Source organism: Rhipicephalus microplus, chromosome 1 (assembly GCF_043290135.1).
Source record: "Rhipicephalus microplus isolate Deutch F79 chromosome 1, USDA_Rmic, whole genome shotgun sequence".
Lineage (NCBI taxonomy): Eukaryota > Metazoa > Arthropoda > Arachnida > Ixodida > Ixodidae > Rhipicephalus > Rhipicephalus microplus.
The window spans coordinates 82081475-82097460 of record NC_134700.1 but is presented as its reverse complement, the minus strand read 5'-3'; the positions used below and the strand labels follow the sequence as shown (position 1 = coordinate 82097460).

Sequence of the window (15986 nt, the reverse complement as noted above, 5' to 3'; positions counted from 1 at the left end):
ATTCGAAATGAAAAGCAAATGCACACCAAAACCGTCGCCAGAACAGATGATACCCCTGAAGTAGACGCTCACCTTCTCCACCTGTGGGAAGCAAGAAGAAACCTCACTAAAAGATGGAAAAGGCAAAAGCGAAATAAGAAACTCAAAGTGAAAATTGAAAAAATAACACGCTAATCAACTCGCGACAGCCTACTGGGAACAATTTTGCGATTCACTAAATGGAACCCTAAGAACAGCAAAGACATGGAATATCCTAAGAGCCATGATTGACCCTCTGAAAACTAAACGCGAAGGACAAAAATCTCTAGAAAGATTATTGCACACATATCCAGGCAAACGAGATGACCTCCTTCAAGACATCTATAATAAGTATTTCGGCGCCCGAGCCATCACACACCTTACCAGGCTAAATACACTGGGCTCCCAAACTCCGAACTAGATGCACCTTTCACGCATGCCGAGTTCAGAGCGGCGATCGTCAGCATGAAACGCAACACAGCGCTTGGGGCGGATCAAATGACCAATGCCATGATTCGCAACATAAATGACGAAGCCACAACAGCGCTTCTAAACTTCATTAACAAACACTGGGTGAATGGCACTATACCTCAGCAATGGAAGCATGCTGTAATATTTATGCTACCCAAATCAGGAAAGAAATTGGCAATAGAAAACCTCCGGCCAATCTCTCTTACCTCGTGCTTAGGCAAAGTATTTGAGAGATTAATAAATACCAGACTTCAACAGCACCTTCAACAAAATAACTTGTTGCCAAACACCATGTTTGGTTTCCGCTCGAACCTTTCGACACAGGACATCCTTCTGTTTTTAAAGGAGGAAGTACTAACAAATGTTCCAAAAGCAGGAGAAAACATTGTCATGGCAATCGACATAAAAGGCGCTTTCGATAACGTAAGCCATAAGGCTATATTAGATGGGCTAGCAGCGACAAACTGCGGTCAAAGGACGTACAAATATGTACAGAACTTGCTTACTAAAAGAACCGCTGTTATCAGATTAGGAGAAGACGAATCCAATGTCTTCCACCCACCGAGCAAAGGCACACCACAAGGCGCTGTGATCTCGCCCACGCTTTTCAACATAGCCATGATTGGTATAGCCAAAAAACTGGAAGGTATTTCCGACATCCGACACTCCTTCTATGCGGATGACATCACTCTATGGACAACCAAGGGTAGCTTGGCAGAAAAAGAAGAGCGGCTTCAACTGGCAGCTAAAACCATCGAAGATTACACTAAAGAAAGGGGACTTCAGTGCTCAGCAGACAAATCGGAACTCATTCGGTTCTCCAAGAGTAAAAACAAAAAAAAAACAAAGGACAGAACCGAGCCTCAGCCTTGAGGTCAAGCTAGACGGCACTATTATTCCAGAGAAAACAACCCTTCGAATCTTAGGGATGTGGTTACAGTCCAATCAGCGATGTCTCCACACACTGGTTATGCTTAAACAAACAGTTCAAGAAATTGTTCGTATGATAGTTAGAATAACGAACAATCGTGCTGGACTGAAAGAACAAGATGTGCTTCGTTTGGTAAAGAGCTTAGTCATCAGCAGACTAACATACTCGCTACCCTACCACAACATGAATAGAGAGGAGAAAGAAAAAGCAGACAAAATAATAAGGATTCTGTATAAAGCAGCTCTGCGACTACCACAAAGCACTTCAACTGCAAAGCTATTAGCGCTTGGACTTCACAATACATTTGACGAGTTGGCTGAGGCACAAGTAACCACCCAGATTAACCGCCTGCTACAGACGCCAATCAGGAGAAAGCTTCTTCAGAGGATCGGCCTCGGTGAACAAGTACAGGCACATGGAAGAGCTAAGGAATTGTCGTGCTCAGTCATAGCCTGGTACAAAATACGCCCCCTACCAAAGAACATGAACCCAGTTTTACATGCTGGAAGACGTAAAGCAAGAGCCGCTTACGTAGATAAAAAGACAAAATATTTGAATACGGTGAGATTTACTGACGCTGCACCATATCAGGCAAATGCAAAGAACATGGTAGCCGTAGTCACAGACCGATAAGGAAACGTCACAAGTTGTGCCTCCATAGCCCAAGCCTCTATCACAGAAGCGGAGGAGATAGCGATCGCGCTGGCAATCAAGGAGGGCAGGGAGCGAAAAGCCTCAATGACGATAATCACAGATTCGAAGGCTGCATGTAAAATTACGAAAAAGGTAGAATATGTAAGTTACGAACCACACGAGAACGGTGTGGTGGAATGGTAGATAAGGAGGAAGACGAAGACAAATAAATGGTTCATCGTACAGCCATCACGCCTTCTGCGTCACACTAGTCGACAGGATCTACCGTGCCCTTCATCATGGCCACATCCAAGAAAGTCATCAACATCCCGAAGTACTCGGGAGCATCTACGGACGTCCCCTTTGACAAGTGGCTCCGACTCTTTGAGGTGAGGACTGCGGCCGCAGCATGGACGGAGCGAGACAAGCTGTGCTACTTCTCCGATTACCTTGAAGGTGAGGCTTTCCGATGGTTTCTCACCGAGGTTTTCGACACAGACGCGTCTTGGGAGAGCCTATGTGAACGCATGAAGGGACGCTTTACGAGCGGCGTCGCGGATCCTTTTCGCCAATTCATTAATTGCCGGTTGAGAACAGGCCAGAGCTTGCAGGAATACTATAATGAAAAAATGTCTCTCGGACGCCTCGCCGACTTAAAGGACACGCACCTTATATCAGGGCTCATCGACGGCCTTCCTGCGCATATGGAGATGGCGCTTGCTGCGCTTACCTCGTCTACACCAGAGGCATGGCCTACAGCTGCACTTCGGGTAGAGTCAACCATGCAGAGAATGAAGTTACATCGCTTTCCACCAGCTCGGAATATACAGATTTACGTAACAAGTGACAGAACTAGTCAGCGTCCACGTAATTCCCCGGTACGAACACCCGTGCGTGAGTGCAAACACTGCGCGATGGATGGCATACCCCGACAGATGCACTGGCATAACGAATGCCCACGACGCGCAGGCATTTCCGTTCTCTCCACCAACCAGGGAAACGAGGAGGGCGACCCAGAGTTCATGTAATTCAGTTTGATGCCCTCATTAACGGGTACCCTGTCAGCGCTACACTTGATACTGGAGCTACAATTACCTGTATCAACGAAGCAGTGCTGAAGGCACTTCGCCTGCAAATAATGAGGAATTCATGCATCTCAGTTCAACAAGTCACATCATCTACCAAAACTTTGGGTCGCGTTAATCTAAAGGTACAGATAGGAAAAGTGACAAGAGAAATTCAGGCTCATGTTCTACAAGGCATGAAGAGCAACTTACTTCTTGGCTTGGATAGTGCTTGCCTCTTTAACTTGTCGCTGGACCTTGACACTATGACTCTACGCCAAGGGAAATACATCCTCCATTCTCGTACACAGAACCAAACCACGGTTAACAAGGGCGCGTCTTTGCAAAGTGTTGAAGTTTGTGATGTACTACATCTAAATAAAACTCAACAGTTGGCATTGAAGCAGCTTATCCACAAGTACGATGACATTTTTTCCAAGTCACAGACAGATATTGGGTGCATCAACGGCGAAATGCATCGCATTCATCTCAACAACAATGTTCCCATTCGTAGAGCTCCCTATCGATGTTCAGAAACTGACAGCGTTGAAATGGACAGACAGATCAATGAGCTTCTCAAGCAAGGTGTCATACGACTATCTACCTCCCCATACGCTGCGCCAGCACTTCTGGCAGAGAAAAAAGGGGAAGGACGCACGCGCTTCTGCATCGACTACCGCAAGCTGAACGAATTGACGGTGCCTGATTATCAGCCCATCCCACGCATCGATGACGTTCTCGATTCTCTGGGGAAATCTACGTACTTCTCGACATTAGACATAACTTCAGGTTACTGGCACGTGAAGATTCACCCTGATGACATTCCGAAAACGGCGTTTGTCACACGTACTGGTCACTACGAGTGGCTCGTCATGCCTTTTGGCCTTCGGAATGCTCCGGCCACCTTCGAACGGGCTGTCAAATTCGTATTGGCAAAACACCGTTTGGAGAACGCCACGAATTACTTCGATGACATTGTTGTCTACTCTGACACGTTTCCAGACCATCTGAGGCATCTGGAGGGCGTTTTGAAAGCTTTCAAAAGCGAAGGCGTCAAGCTGAAATTAAAGAAATGTCAATTCGCTCGAACCTCCATTGAGTACCTGGGACACAAGGTTTCGCATGGCACTGTCACTCCAAAGCAAAGCAACGTGGACGCAATCCTACGGTTTCCGACACCATCACGCCCTAAAGAGTTGCAGCGTTTTCTCGGCACTGTCAATGTTTACCGGCGATACATCGACCACTTCAGTCGAATCACTCACCCACTGACGCGCCTGCTCAGCAAAGACGCCACCTGGAACTGGGATGCGGAGTGTGAACTGGCTTTCACTCAGCTCAAGAAATGCGTGACGGAAGAGCCAATCCTTAACATCTACGATGCCACTAAGCCTTGTGTGCTATACTGCGATGCATCCAACAGAGGTATCGGCGCCGTCTTGAAGCAGGCTGATGATGAAGGTAGAGAGCACCCAATCGCATACCATTCACGGAAGTTACTAAAACACGAAATTAATTACGCCATCACAGAACTCGAATGTTTGGCAATTATTGACGCCATCAATAAATGGCACTGCTATCTACACGGGAAACCTTTCACTGTGATCACAGATCACGCAGCGTTGCAATGGCTTAAAAGCATCAAGAATCCCCGAGGCCGACTTTTCCGGTGGTCCCTGAAACTCTCCATGTACGACGTGAACATCAAACACCAAAAGGGCATTGACAACATTGAAGCTGATGCACTATCTCGAAGCCCGGTAGTTCAACTCCTATCTGCTGAGCAACTGCGAGAGCATGACAACGACAAACCACCCGGAAAGCATACCATTGAGAACGGACTGAGTATAGTGACACGCAGGGGAATACGAAAAGTCTATGTGCCTTTTGCCCTCCGGTCATCTCTTCTCCAAAAAGCTCATGACGCTTTCGGTCATGTCGGGGTAAAGAAGACGCTGCGGCTTCTCTCTCCACAGTACTATTGGCCCGACATCATCACCGACGTGAGCGAGTACAGACGCCACTGCGATACCTGCCAGCGCTGCAAGAAACCGAAGAAGAAACGATTTGGTTCCTTGGAGTCTTTGCCACCAGTGGAACAACCGTTTGATCTTCTGGCCATGGACACTATCGGAGGTTTTGGCAACTACGGCTCATCCAAAAGATTCATTCACTTAGCCGTTGATCATGCCACCCGTTATGTATGGGCTTTCGCACACAAGAATGAGACTTGCGACGCGTACATCTCTTGCCTGAAGAGTTTCTTCGCTGCTGGAAAGCCGCGGAAGTTCCTTTCCGACCGCGGCACAGGATTCACTGCCGGCAAATTTAAGCAGTTCCTCAAGCACAACAATATTCATCAGCTTTTAACAAGCTCACAACGCCCGCAGTGTAATGGCCTAAACGAGCGCACTAATCAGACGATCGTTACTCGCCTCCGATGCAAGATCAACGATGAACCCCGAAAACCGTGGCCGCGTCTCCTCTCGGACGTTGTCGACGAGTACAATAGAACGCCTCACGAACTCACAGGCTACCCACCCTGCTTTCTTATGTATGGCACACCATCGTATCCCTATCTTCTTCCAGGCGTTACTGAAAATCTGCAGGAAGCTCGTACAAACGCAGTCCGCAATTCAGTAGCATATCACGAGAAAAACAAGATCATATATGACAAGAAGTTCCTTCCATTAGAGCTTCAAGTGGGAGACTTTGTTCTATATGAAACACCTTGGCACCCAAACCGCGGCAAACTCAGCGCAATCATGGAAGGACCCTATACGATCATACGCAAGATTTTGGCAGTTAACTACGAGATCGACCGCAGCGTGGCTCCACTCGGTCGCCAGACTGACATCGTTCATGTCGGGAGACTTAAACGATATCATCCACCCCTGCACCTACGTCTCTCTCGGGGGAAGGGGGAAGCGTGTGACGAACCACACGAGAACGGTGTGGTGGAATGGTAGATAAGGAGGAAGACGAAGACAAATAAATGGTTCATCGTACAGCCATCACGCCTGCTGCGTCACATGTATGAAGGCCTTCCAAATTGTAACCAAAGCTCGTAAGGACTTCCCTATTGAATACACCCAAACCATTATCTGGGCGCCAGGGCACGAGGGCGTCCCCGGGAACCAGTTTGCGGATGAGGCGGCTCAAAACTTCACAAATTACCGAGCTTCCTTGCACACTGCAATAGAGGATCCAACGTCCCTAGACCCTAACTTTGGTACAATTCTTAAGTATTACAGGGACAATAGAAAAGTGTATCCAGCACCGCATAAGAAACTCACAGCAATGGAATCGGTGGCATTACGCATAATCCAAACAAACACATACACAGGCTGCATGTATTCTACCCCACAGCATACAAAGATATATGTCCGTGGTGTGGGGCCACACCAACTCTGTTTCACATCACGTGGGAGTGTACGCATCACAACGAAGAAAACCACAACATGAACAATACACAAGAACAATTGGAGGGGCTGCTGTCCAGCTCGGCCATTGTTTATCAGCGCTGGCTGGTCCAACGGGTTAAGATGATGGCTAGGGCCAGCGGAGCCCTGGAATAGGGGCCCGACCATTTGGAATGCTCCGCGTTATGCGCAAATAAAGTTTTCTCTCTCTCTGTCTCCCTCATACCATGACAAGGCATTCTTTCTCAGTCGTGGAGTAATTAGTTGGCGCGTGCTAATGTTCGGCTTACATAGGCGAATACTTTTTCTGTGCCTTCTTGCAGCTGCACAAGCACAGCATCCAGTTCAACATTGCTGGCATCAACGTGTAGTATCGTTGGGGCTTTCTCATCAAACTGAGAAAGCACTGGAGGATTTTGTAGTCACTGGCGCAGGTGCTTAAAAGCAGCTTCCTCATAGTTGCTTCATTGGAAGGCAACGTCCTCTCTTGTGAAGCGGGTTAACGGTGTTGTGATGCGTGCGAAGTCCGCGATGAATCACCTATAACACGCACATAGGCCAAGAAATCGTCGGACAGCCTTCTTATCAGTAGGCACCGGGAACTGTGCAAAGGCTGCAATTTTTTCAGGATCAGGACGAATGCCTGCGTGACTGACAACGTGGCCAAGAAACTGCAGTTCTTCATAGCAAAAGTAGCACTTTTCAAACTTCAACGTGAAGCCCGCGGACCGTATGACTTGTAAAACTACCTCAAGTCAGTTAAAGTGCTGATACAATGTTGCGGCGAAAACTATGACATCATCAAGGTGGACCAAACATGTTTTCACTTCAAACCAGAAAGTACGGTATCCATGATTCTTTGAAAGGTAGCAGGCCCTGAGCATAGACCAAAGGGCAAGAATTTAAATTCATATAAGCCATCTGTGTCACAAAAGCAGTCTTCTCGTGGTCTCTCGGGTCTACTTTGATTTGCCAATATCCACTCCTCCAGTCGATAGATGAAAAGTAACGTGCATGTCGAAGTCTGTCGAGAGAGTCATCTATACGAGGAAGTTGATAAACATCTTTCTTTGTCACCTGATCGAGTTTTCTGTAATCTACATAGAAGCGCAAGCTGCCGTCTTTTTTTACGTGGAGTACAGCTGACGCCCAGGGACGTTTTGAGGGTTGAATGACGTCATCTTCTAGCATTTTGTTGACTTGCTCTTGCATCACTCCGCTTTACTTTGGAGCCACGTGATAGCGGTTTTGGTGAATTGGTCTCGCCAAGTCCTCGGTAATTATCCGATGCTTTGTTAGAGGCGTGCGGCCAACTCCTAATGTTGTCGAAAAGCAGTCTTTGAATTCGGCCAGTAGCTCAAGAAGCCTCTTTTGCTCGTTATTAGGCAAAGTAGTGCTAACGTCGAGAACTGGTGTTGAATCAAGTTTTGGTGCCTCGTCGACTACTGCCAAGCAGCCTTCTTCATCTGTGATATCATCGAAGCAAGCGACGGTTATGCCTTTTGAAAGATGTCGGCGCTCACCACTAAAATTTTTTAGAAGCAAGTCTGTGCGTCCAACGGTGACACTGACGATACCACTTGCGACTGAAATGCCGTGTGTGAGGAGGAGCGAGCTTATTCGGTCTGCAACTCCTTCGCCGTCAAACTGAACAGCAGTTGCCACAGAAGCAAGCGTTCATGACCGAGAAGCGAGAATCACATCGTCTTGAGTTAGACGCAACCGGTTTGGACGCGCCTGTAGACAATCGGGTGCACTCAAACTGTTGCAGAACGTAATCAAACCTTCTGGGATATTGATGACGGCGTCGTACTCTTGTGAAAAGTCCATACCAGTAATTAGATCCTTGCAGCATTCGGCGGGAACGACGCACGACACAATGAACATAAAACCTCCTATGTCAATTCTCGCTGTGCACCTTCCAGAGGGCATCAATAATTGACCACCTGTCGTCCTTATTCGAGGGCCTGTACACGGCGTCTTCACTTTCTTGAGGCGGAGGACGAGGTCGTGACTGATAATAGAAAAGTCAGCACTGGTGTCGACTAAGGCTGTTACTCTCTGGCCGTCAAGAAAAAAAAAACACTAAGGTCGTCGGTCACAATGTCGTCGCTCTCACGTCTTGTTTACTTTACAGTGTCGTATAATGGAGGCTTTTCATAGTCATTGTCATGGCCTACAACCTTACCTCGGGAGTTTGCCGCCCACAGTTTCCCCGGTTCAGGCTGGGTGACTTTCTCGCGTTAAGGTTCGCGGAGGTACGTGGGTATGACGAAGGTGAATGTGCGGGAAAAGGAGAGTGGGATCGACGTCCCGAACCTGGCTGGCGAGTAGGTATTACATCCTCGTCAGAAATACGGTAGTCGTAAAAGTGAGAAAGGGCTCCTTGGAAAGAGGCGTCCTCCTGGCGTGGTATGTTTTTTCGTTTGCATTTCGATCGTCAGAGCATGTTCGAAGAGGGCGGAACGTATTGCACGCGTGCGCAATACGAGTGATCGAATGATTTTCACCACTCTCCTCTCACCTCTTCTCTTCTGTCTCTTTAATTCTCATCCCCCCCCCCTTCACTATAGCTTACCCGTGGAGGTGCCCTCGTTAAGAGAGGCAGTAACGAAACAGCGCTTTTTTTCTTCCTTTTCCTCTTTTACAGCTACTCAGTATCAATGTGGTGTCAGCAATGACGGGCAATATGACCTGTGCCTCCGCAGTTAAAGCATAGTGGACGTCTATCAATTGTGCGCCATGCATCTGTTCTTCGGAGCGGTGGGCGTCTGAGCCTCCCATCTTGCAACGATGTCCATGGTGCTGCTGTGCACGGCTGGTGATACGTCGGTAGGCTTGGCGGTCGGCTCAGGGTCTGCTCTTGCGGCAGTGACCAAGAGGCCGTTGGCACTGGGTGGCATGGCGGCGATATAACAAATGGTGAACGTCGGAGAGCGTCGGCGTAGCTCACGGGACGGTGCTCGTCATCAAGACCAGCGGTAGAAATTGCGTGGCGGATTTCGTCGCGTACCAGTTCAGCGACGGACGCAACGGTAGTTTGAGTGAGCGGAGTCCGACACTTCAGTAGTTCTTCGCGAACTATCTCAGTAATGAGGGCTTGCAGGGAGCTTGAATTCTGAGGTATGGCAGCAACATTGATTGGGGCACTGCTAGACATTCGATCATACGGCCTGCATTGTTGATGGAGGGCCCGCTCAATAGCCGTATCTTCCTTGATAAAGTCAACTACGGTACTTGGAGGGTGGCGCAGTAGTCCGGCGAAAAGTTGCTCTTGAACACCGTGCATGAGGTAGCTTGGCTTCCTATCTTCACTCGTATTTGGGTCAGCTCGACGAAATACGAGTAATATCTTCAGCGAGCACAGCAAAGCTTTCATTGGGTTTTTAAACCGTAGCCCCATCAGCTGCTGCGCCCAGTCCCATCGATCGACATTGGCGAACGTGTCGACAAGCTGTTGTCGGAAGTCGCCCCAAGTTAACAGACTGGCTTCTCTGTTCTCATACCAAATTTTCGCACCGCCGTCAAGGTAAAATTAGGCGCGTGAAAGTTTTAGGGGCGAAGCTCCTTAAAGCGGCACCCGTTCGTCCCTCGTCATTGTGCATAACCAGTCTTACACTTTGACCGGCAAGGTGGTGCCGGTGGGAGATTTTTGCTGTGCGTTATTGAACAATAAAAAAAATCGCAGCGTGCGCGTTAGCGAAAAGCCGAATTCTCCTGTCTCTCAATCCCCATTAGCAGCCATTGGCATGTACATTGAGCACTCTTTGACAAGAAAGGGTCGCTTTGTTATACTCGCTGGGCGTAACTTCCTTGGTTTTAGAAAGGTTTAGCGAGCGTTGGAACGCAGTGCCATGGATTCAGTGATTTTGTGTATACCATGAACTCGAGGTGGTTAAAGGTGGAAAGTAGACACGAAGCTTAAGCCGTAAGAAAGTGTGCGTGTGCCACCTCTCATTTATACTTGGAATGTCTGCTGGATGGCGGTGATTCTATATGCGGAATATATGATGAAAAGATGCGACATGGTGGTATTAGGAGTATTGACTAGATGGACGAACGGACACACAGACAGATGCGTGGACGGACGCACGGATAGCTGCATGGATGGATAGACGCATGGACGGACGCAGGGGCGGATGCAGCGATGAACGCAGGAACGAACGCATGGATTGACGTGCGGACGCACGAACAGACGTACACACCGACGGGCAGATGGACGCATGGACGGTCACACAGACAGACGCATGGACGGATGCAAGCAAGAACGAATAGATGGACGGATGCTTCGCCCCACTCTCGATCATTCACCCCGTGGATATGCAGCGATTTCTCTTTTCGAGGCCACAGATTGATCTTGGCAACACGCTCATAGTGCTCGAACCAGTCATCAACGTCTTCATGGGCGCCACCACTAAAGTGATCGGGAGCCACCGGTTGAAAGATAATCACCTGTGAAGGCTGTGTCGGCGGGGGGCTCTGGGGAGCCATTTGCGGGCTGGCGTTGACCATTTAGTGAAGTAAGCGGCACCTGCGAGGTCCCGTGAAAAGTGAACTCTGGCGCGAGGCCGATAAGCCGCCGACTGAACCGGTGCAGGGGTGTTGCAATAGGTGGCAAAGTGTCCGGGCTAGATGAAGGGCTCCCAGCGGGAGTACGGAGCATTAGGCAGGTTTTCGGCCCGGACCTCTACACCAATGTCGCGGTACAACGCGAACAAAAGGCAGGTAGACGTTGATAGACCGCAGGGCTCAGTATTGGACACTTTGCTATTTATTTTATATATGAATAATCTTTCTGATGTTCTTACCTCTTTTGCCTGTGGTCACTTTGTTCTATACGCTGATGACACAACAGTATCGTCATCTGACAAAAACATTGATGCTCTTGTTCTAAAGTTAAATCTTGCATTAAGTGCCCTCATGAATTGGTGCAGCAGTAATACCTCAGTTATCAACCCCACAAGAACTAAATTTATGGTATTTAAAAGTGCTCAGAGGTCATTATATACTATTGCCTAATACAACTTGGTATTCATTCCATTTCTGCTTGTTTTGATGTCATCTTTCTTGGCATACATCTTGACCCATGCCTCACCTTTCGCTGTCACTTTAACCACCTTAAGCAGAAGACTGCGTTTGGTATCCGCGCATTAATCAAAGCTCGGCCTTTCTTTTCCCGTGAAGCCTTACTGGCGCTGTATTTTGCGTTCATTCATAGTCTATTACGTACGGTGTAGTCTCATGGGGTAGCACTTATGCTTGTCATGTATCATCAATACAGCACCTTCAAAGTCAGTCAATACGAATTGTCACTTCCATAGTTCTTCGCAATCGAACGCCTACACATTACTACGCTCTTACAATATCTTGCCAGTAAATCTTCTGTTCCGGTTGAATCTTGTGACCTTATTCCACAAATTGCTGTATAATCAACTGGCATTCCCATTTATTGCATCTGATTTTTTTCAGAATAACATTAATATGACCAGGTTTGTAGGTGAGAAAAATTTCATGTTACCCCCCACTCATACTAATTATGGGCAAAAAACTTTCACTGTCAGTGCGATATCCGGTTGGAATGCGTTACCTTCTAACATCAAGCGTTGTACTTTATTTACTTTGTTCAAAAAGTCGGTCAAAAATCAGTTTCTCGAATAACCATACTTGTGATTGTTTACCTTGGTGCACGGTGCATGGTCTTGGTGCACGGTAGAGCAACGACAAGTAGTGAAATCGGCCATGAGCGGCACAGGGGCAACATTTGTGTTTTAGAGTAAATTTATAGGCCCAAGTGCATTAGAGAAATGCAATTCAGTTAAATATTTATGTTAACGTAGGAGTGCATATCTGTGCATGTATTCCGTATAAGTTTAGTTGAAAACATTTCTCGATTCTATAGTTACCACGTGACCACTCCCAGGCAACGCCCAGATATTTATGTGCGTCTTAGCTTTTTGCGACGCTAGTACCCTGCCCACTTGATTCACCGAGCCATTTTCCTGATTTAACTTTCTTCTTCAGACAAAACATAGTGCGAATTATTATCACCCCCAACAAAAATAAGGAGCCAAATAAGTTTTATGAATTCGCCTTTAGCCTTTCCTGTTGTGTGGTTTATATTATAGAGAAGTGGGACTGCAGTCGTCGTGGTCATGATGGGGGTGGTCATCGTTGCAGTCGTAGTAGTAGTAGTAGTAGTAGTAGTAGTAGCAGTAGTAGTAGTAGTAGTAGTAGTAGTAGTCATGCAGCTAATGCGACGAGAGGAGCGAAGTGATGTGGAAGTCAAGGGGAGAAAGGGCTGAGCGTCGCCGAAAGTGGCAAGAGAGGCTCGCCTCAAGGAGGAGAAGGGGAGGAACGTATTCATACGCTTGCTTCACTGCGAAAAAAGAAGTACGCTAACGCATGCGGTTTGTGGAAAGTACGCCAATCGAAGACGTTCCAGCACACGCAGTTGTCTTACTGTGTGGGTGCGACGCAAGCAGTACTGCCTTGTTTGCCCTTACCACAGCCGCAACAGAGTGGCGGCCGCGGTAAGGACAGACTGGCATGCTACCAGCGGCGCCCTGCTGGCATGTTACCAGTGGTGCTGGCACGCTACCTGCAGAGCTAGCGCGCTAAGCTCGCAAGCAACCAGCGGTGCCCTGCATGTCATGCACGCTACGAGCGCTTGCAGCACTGTTTGTATTTCAGCGCAGCCGCGATTGTTTTGGGCGAGTGGGTGGGAACAGCAACGCTACCGAGTATTCCAGTTGCACTTCGTGGAGATGCGTGGATGTTTCATGCCGGCTGCACCACGACTCAGCTCACGTATTTACGTCATGAATGTGATGTCGTAACATATAAAACTAACAGATTCCAAACAATAAAAATGGAACAGGACGTTCGGCAGCGGTGCGTCGGAACAGGGGCCTCGCGCTATTAAGCGCGTGAAAATAACCATTAAGCCACAGAACGAACCTTCTGCAGCTTGTTGATGGTGAACCATTTATATACACCAAGTTCTGCTGGCAGTCTTCAGAGCTCAGACTTCAGAGCATTTTTGGTATCAGTAGCGAGATGGCCCGGTGGGGTTCCGAGGGGGGTCGTCATGCCGCACCACGCCACGCGTCGCTTAGTGCGCGTCTACACGTGCATGGCGAGGTCAAAGTGCATACGTGTTCTCTAGCTAGGTGGCTCAATTGTTAGCGTGCGTATCTTGGAATTTCGGTGCCTTGTGCCTCTTGCGCTCCCACCGCATGATTGCTTTGAAGTTGCAATAGTTAGAAAGAACAAAAACGTCCCTTCATCCGCTGCCACGGCTGCGTTTACGAAGGGAGCACGCTGCTCAGACAAGAAGGAAGAATTGTGACAGTTGTTCACGCTCGTATTGTGAATGCTAATTTTGTTCGTCCTTCCTGGTTCAGGCGTGCCCTGCAAGGTTTGAGTTGCTCCCTGTTTATCGGGTGACTTTGCAATTTGTTGCTGTACCATTCATTCCTACGTCCTTGTAACGAAACATTGCACAGTGAACGCTGAACTAACTATGCGTGAACACGACCCACTTTCATGTTATACCGATTCATAAAAGAAGGATCAGCTACGTTTTTTTTATTCAGGATGCTTCTGAGCCACTTGGCGGCAGTTGCAGAAACAGTGAGTGTGAATTTGCAAAGCTCTTTACTTTTTGCTGTCAGTTGTTAGTTCTCATTCTATTTCTTTTACTTAGTATTCGAGAGGAAAACGCATAAGTTTAAAGCATCCCACTGCGTATGCCAGCTTGTGGCACATTAGTATTAGCAGCTATGAAGACGTCAAAATAGGGCGCCACAGATCATTTATACGCTCCAGATATTCTCGCGTCTTGGTGTGGTATGCTTCACTGCAATACAATGGTGCATACTCAAGCTTCAGGTCCACATTATCTGTGCAGCTGGGCTTTACTGGTACGATGAAGGCCTCCAGGGGGCGTACAAGCCGCCGCCACCATCATGGGTCGACGTTGTCCCAATGCAGTCAGACGATAACTTGGAAGCATACACAATGGGTGAGCTCACGAACTTCATATTTTTTGTATTTTACGCGGAACACCATGTCTTGATTTAAAGGAATCACTTTATGGTGAGGGGCAGCACTCGAAGAGCTGACAAGGCGAGATAGGACAATTTGAATTATGGCGCGATATCCTATAGTACACATTTTAAAACCTGCTCCTCCATTGTCCCTAAGTCATGTAACAGTGAAATGACTGTTGGAGACGACGTTAGAATACTCTTCGGTATCACAATTTTCATGCGTTGTCTTGCCTGCAAGGAGCGTGGTCATTATGATGCAAAGCACAGTGCAAGACATTAGGTAGCACAACTGTAATATAAACGCTTCGTGAAAGCTTCACTTAAGAAAGACCTTTTAAAGTAGAAATACCGGTTATTCTTTTATTTCTCAAAATGATCATAGATGGCGTTGACGATGAGATCGACCTCACACTGTACCAGCAAGCTGTCGGCGCAGCAGCGCCTTCAGAAAAACCTGCAGCTTGGCAGTTGTCACGTCGAGATACCAGCAGTAATGGCACGCAGCACCACACGAGTACGAAGGGCGTTGCCTACAGTGAGTGGACATCACTGGTGACCCTTTCCAGTAAAGCTGCTGTAATTCCCTTGGGTTTGGGTATTTGGAAGAAAACGCGTCATTTGCTTACCAAGAACGAGTCGCCAAGGATTGCAAAGGAAGCCTGGTTGCTCAACCAGACGAACCTGATCCGCAACATCTCTACCATGCCGAACACCAGCAAGGCGGTGCCAGAGAGAGGTAGGTGAATTTAACTCATAAGGAGTATTTTATTTCTGTTAAAAATCTTTCAAAACATGACTTGCCATGCGTAGTAAAAATAGCGTTGTTACAACATGGAGGACTTGAAGAGGTGGAAATTTTAAAACGGTCACTACGAACACTAGAGTGCTGGCATGTGTTAGCGAGAGTGCACGGATGTGTTCACTTTTACGGGTTCAGGAACGGCGGCAGTAAATATGTGTTTTTGCGTAATTTCCACTTGCTTTTTTTTTCAGTTTCACCAAGCTAAATCAGAAAGTTGGCTGAGTTTTTTTTTGCAGTCGTCGTCTGGTTTACTTTTTTTCTGTTTTCAAACTCACGAGGTTTTTCCAGGAAGACGTGGCCTGCAGGTGCACATGCAATCGCTTGCATACTTCACATCGCCTTGCTTTTGAATTTAGGAAAATGGGAATCGAAAAATGTATAATCACAAAAACGTCAATAATATTGCCGCATTCCTTCCTCATGTTTTGTTGTAGCTCCGTTAAAATATAAGTAATGATCATCGCAAAGTGCGCCTGCAGTGTTCAAGATGCTGAGGGATTATAGTAGATACTTTTGTTAAGATGATGTGCGCAAGGTGAACATTACAGATTATTCTGGAACTTATGTGGCTCATAGCACAAACGCTGGAATAGC

General features: G+C 47.5%; 1 protein-coding gene across 1 annotated transcript in view; it reads left to right on the top strand.

Moving 5' to 3' along the window:
- Positions 1-15986, top strand: part of LOC142768405 (uncharacterized) — a 59169-nt gene that overhangs the window by 28492 nt on the left and 14691 nt on the right. The window contains exons 3-4 of the mRNA XM_075870376.1: positions 14449-14562; positions 14973-15326. Coding sequence (XP_075726491.1) covers positions 14449-14562; positions 14973-15326 — 468 coding nt within the window. The remainder of the gene's footprint in view (positions 1-14448; positions 14563-14972; positions 15327-15986) is intronic.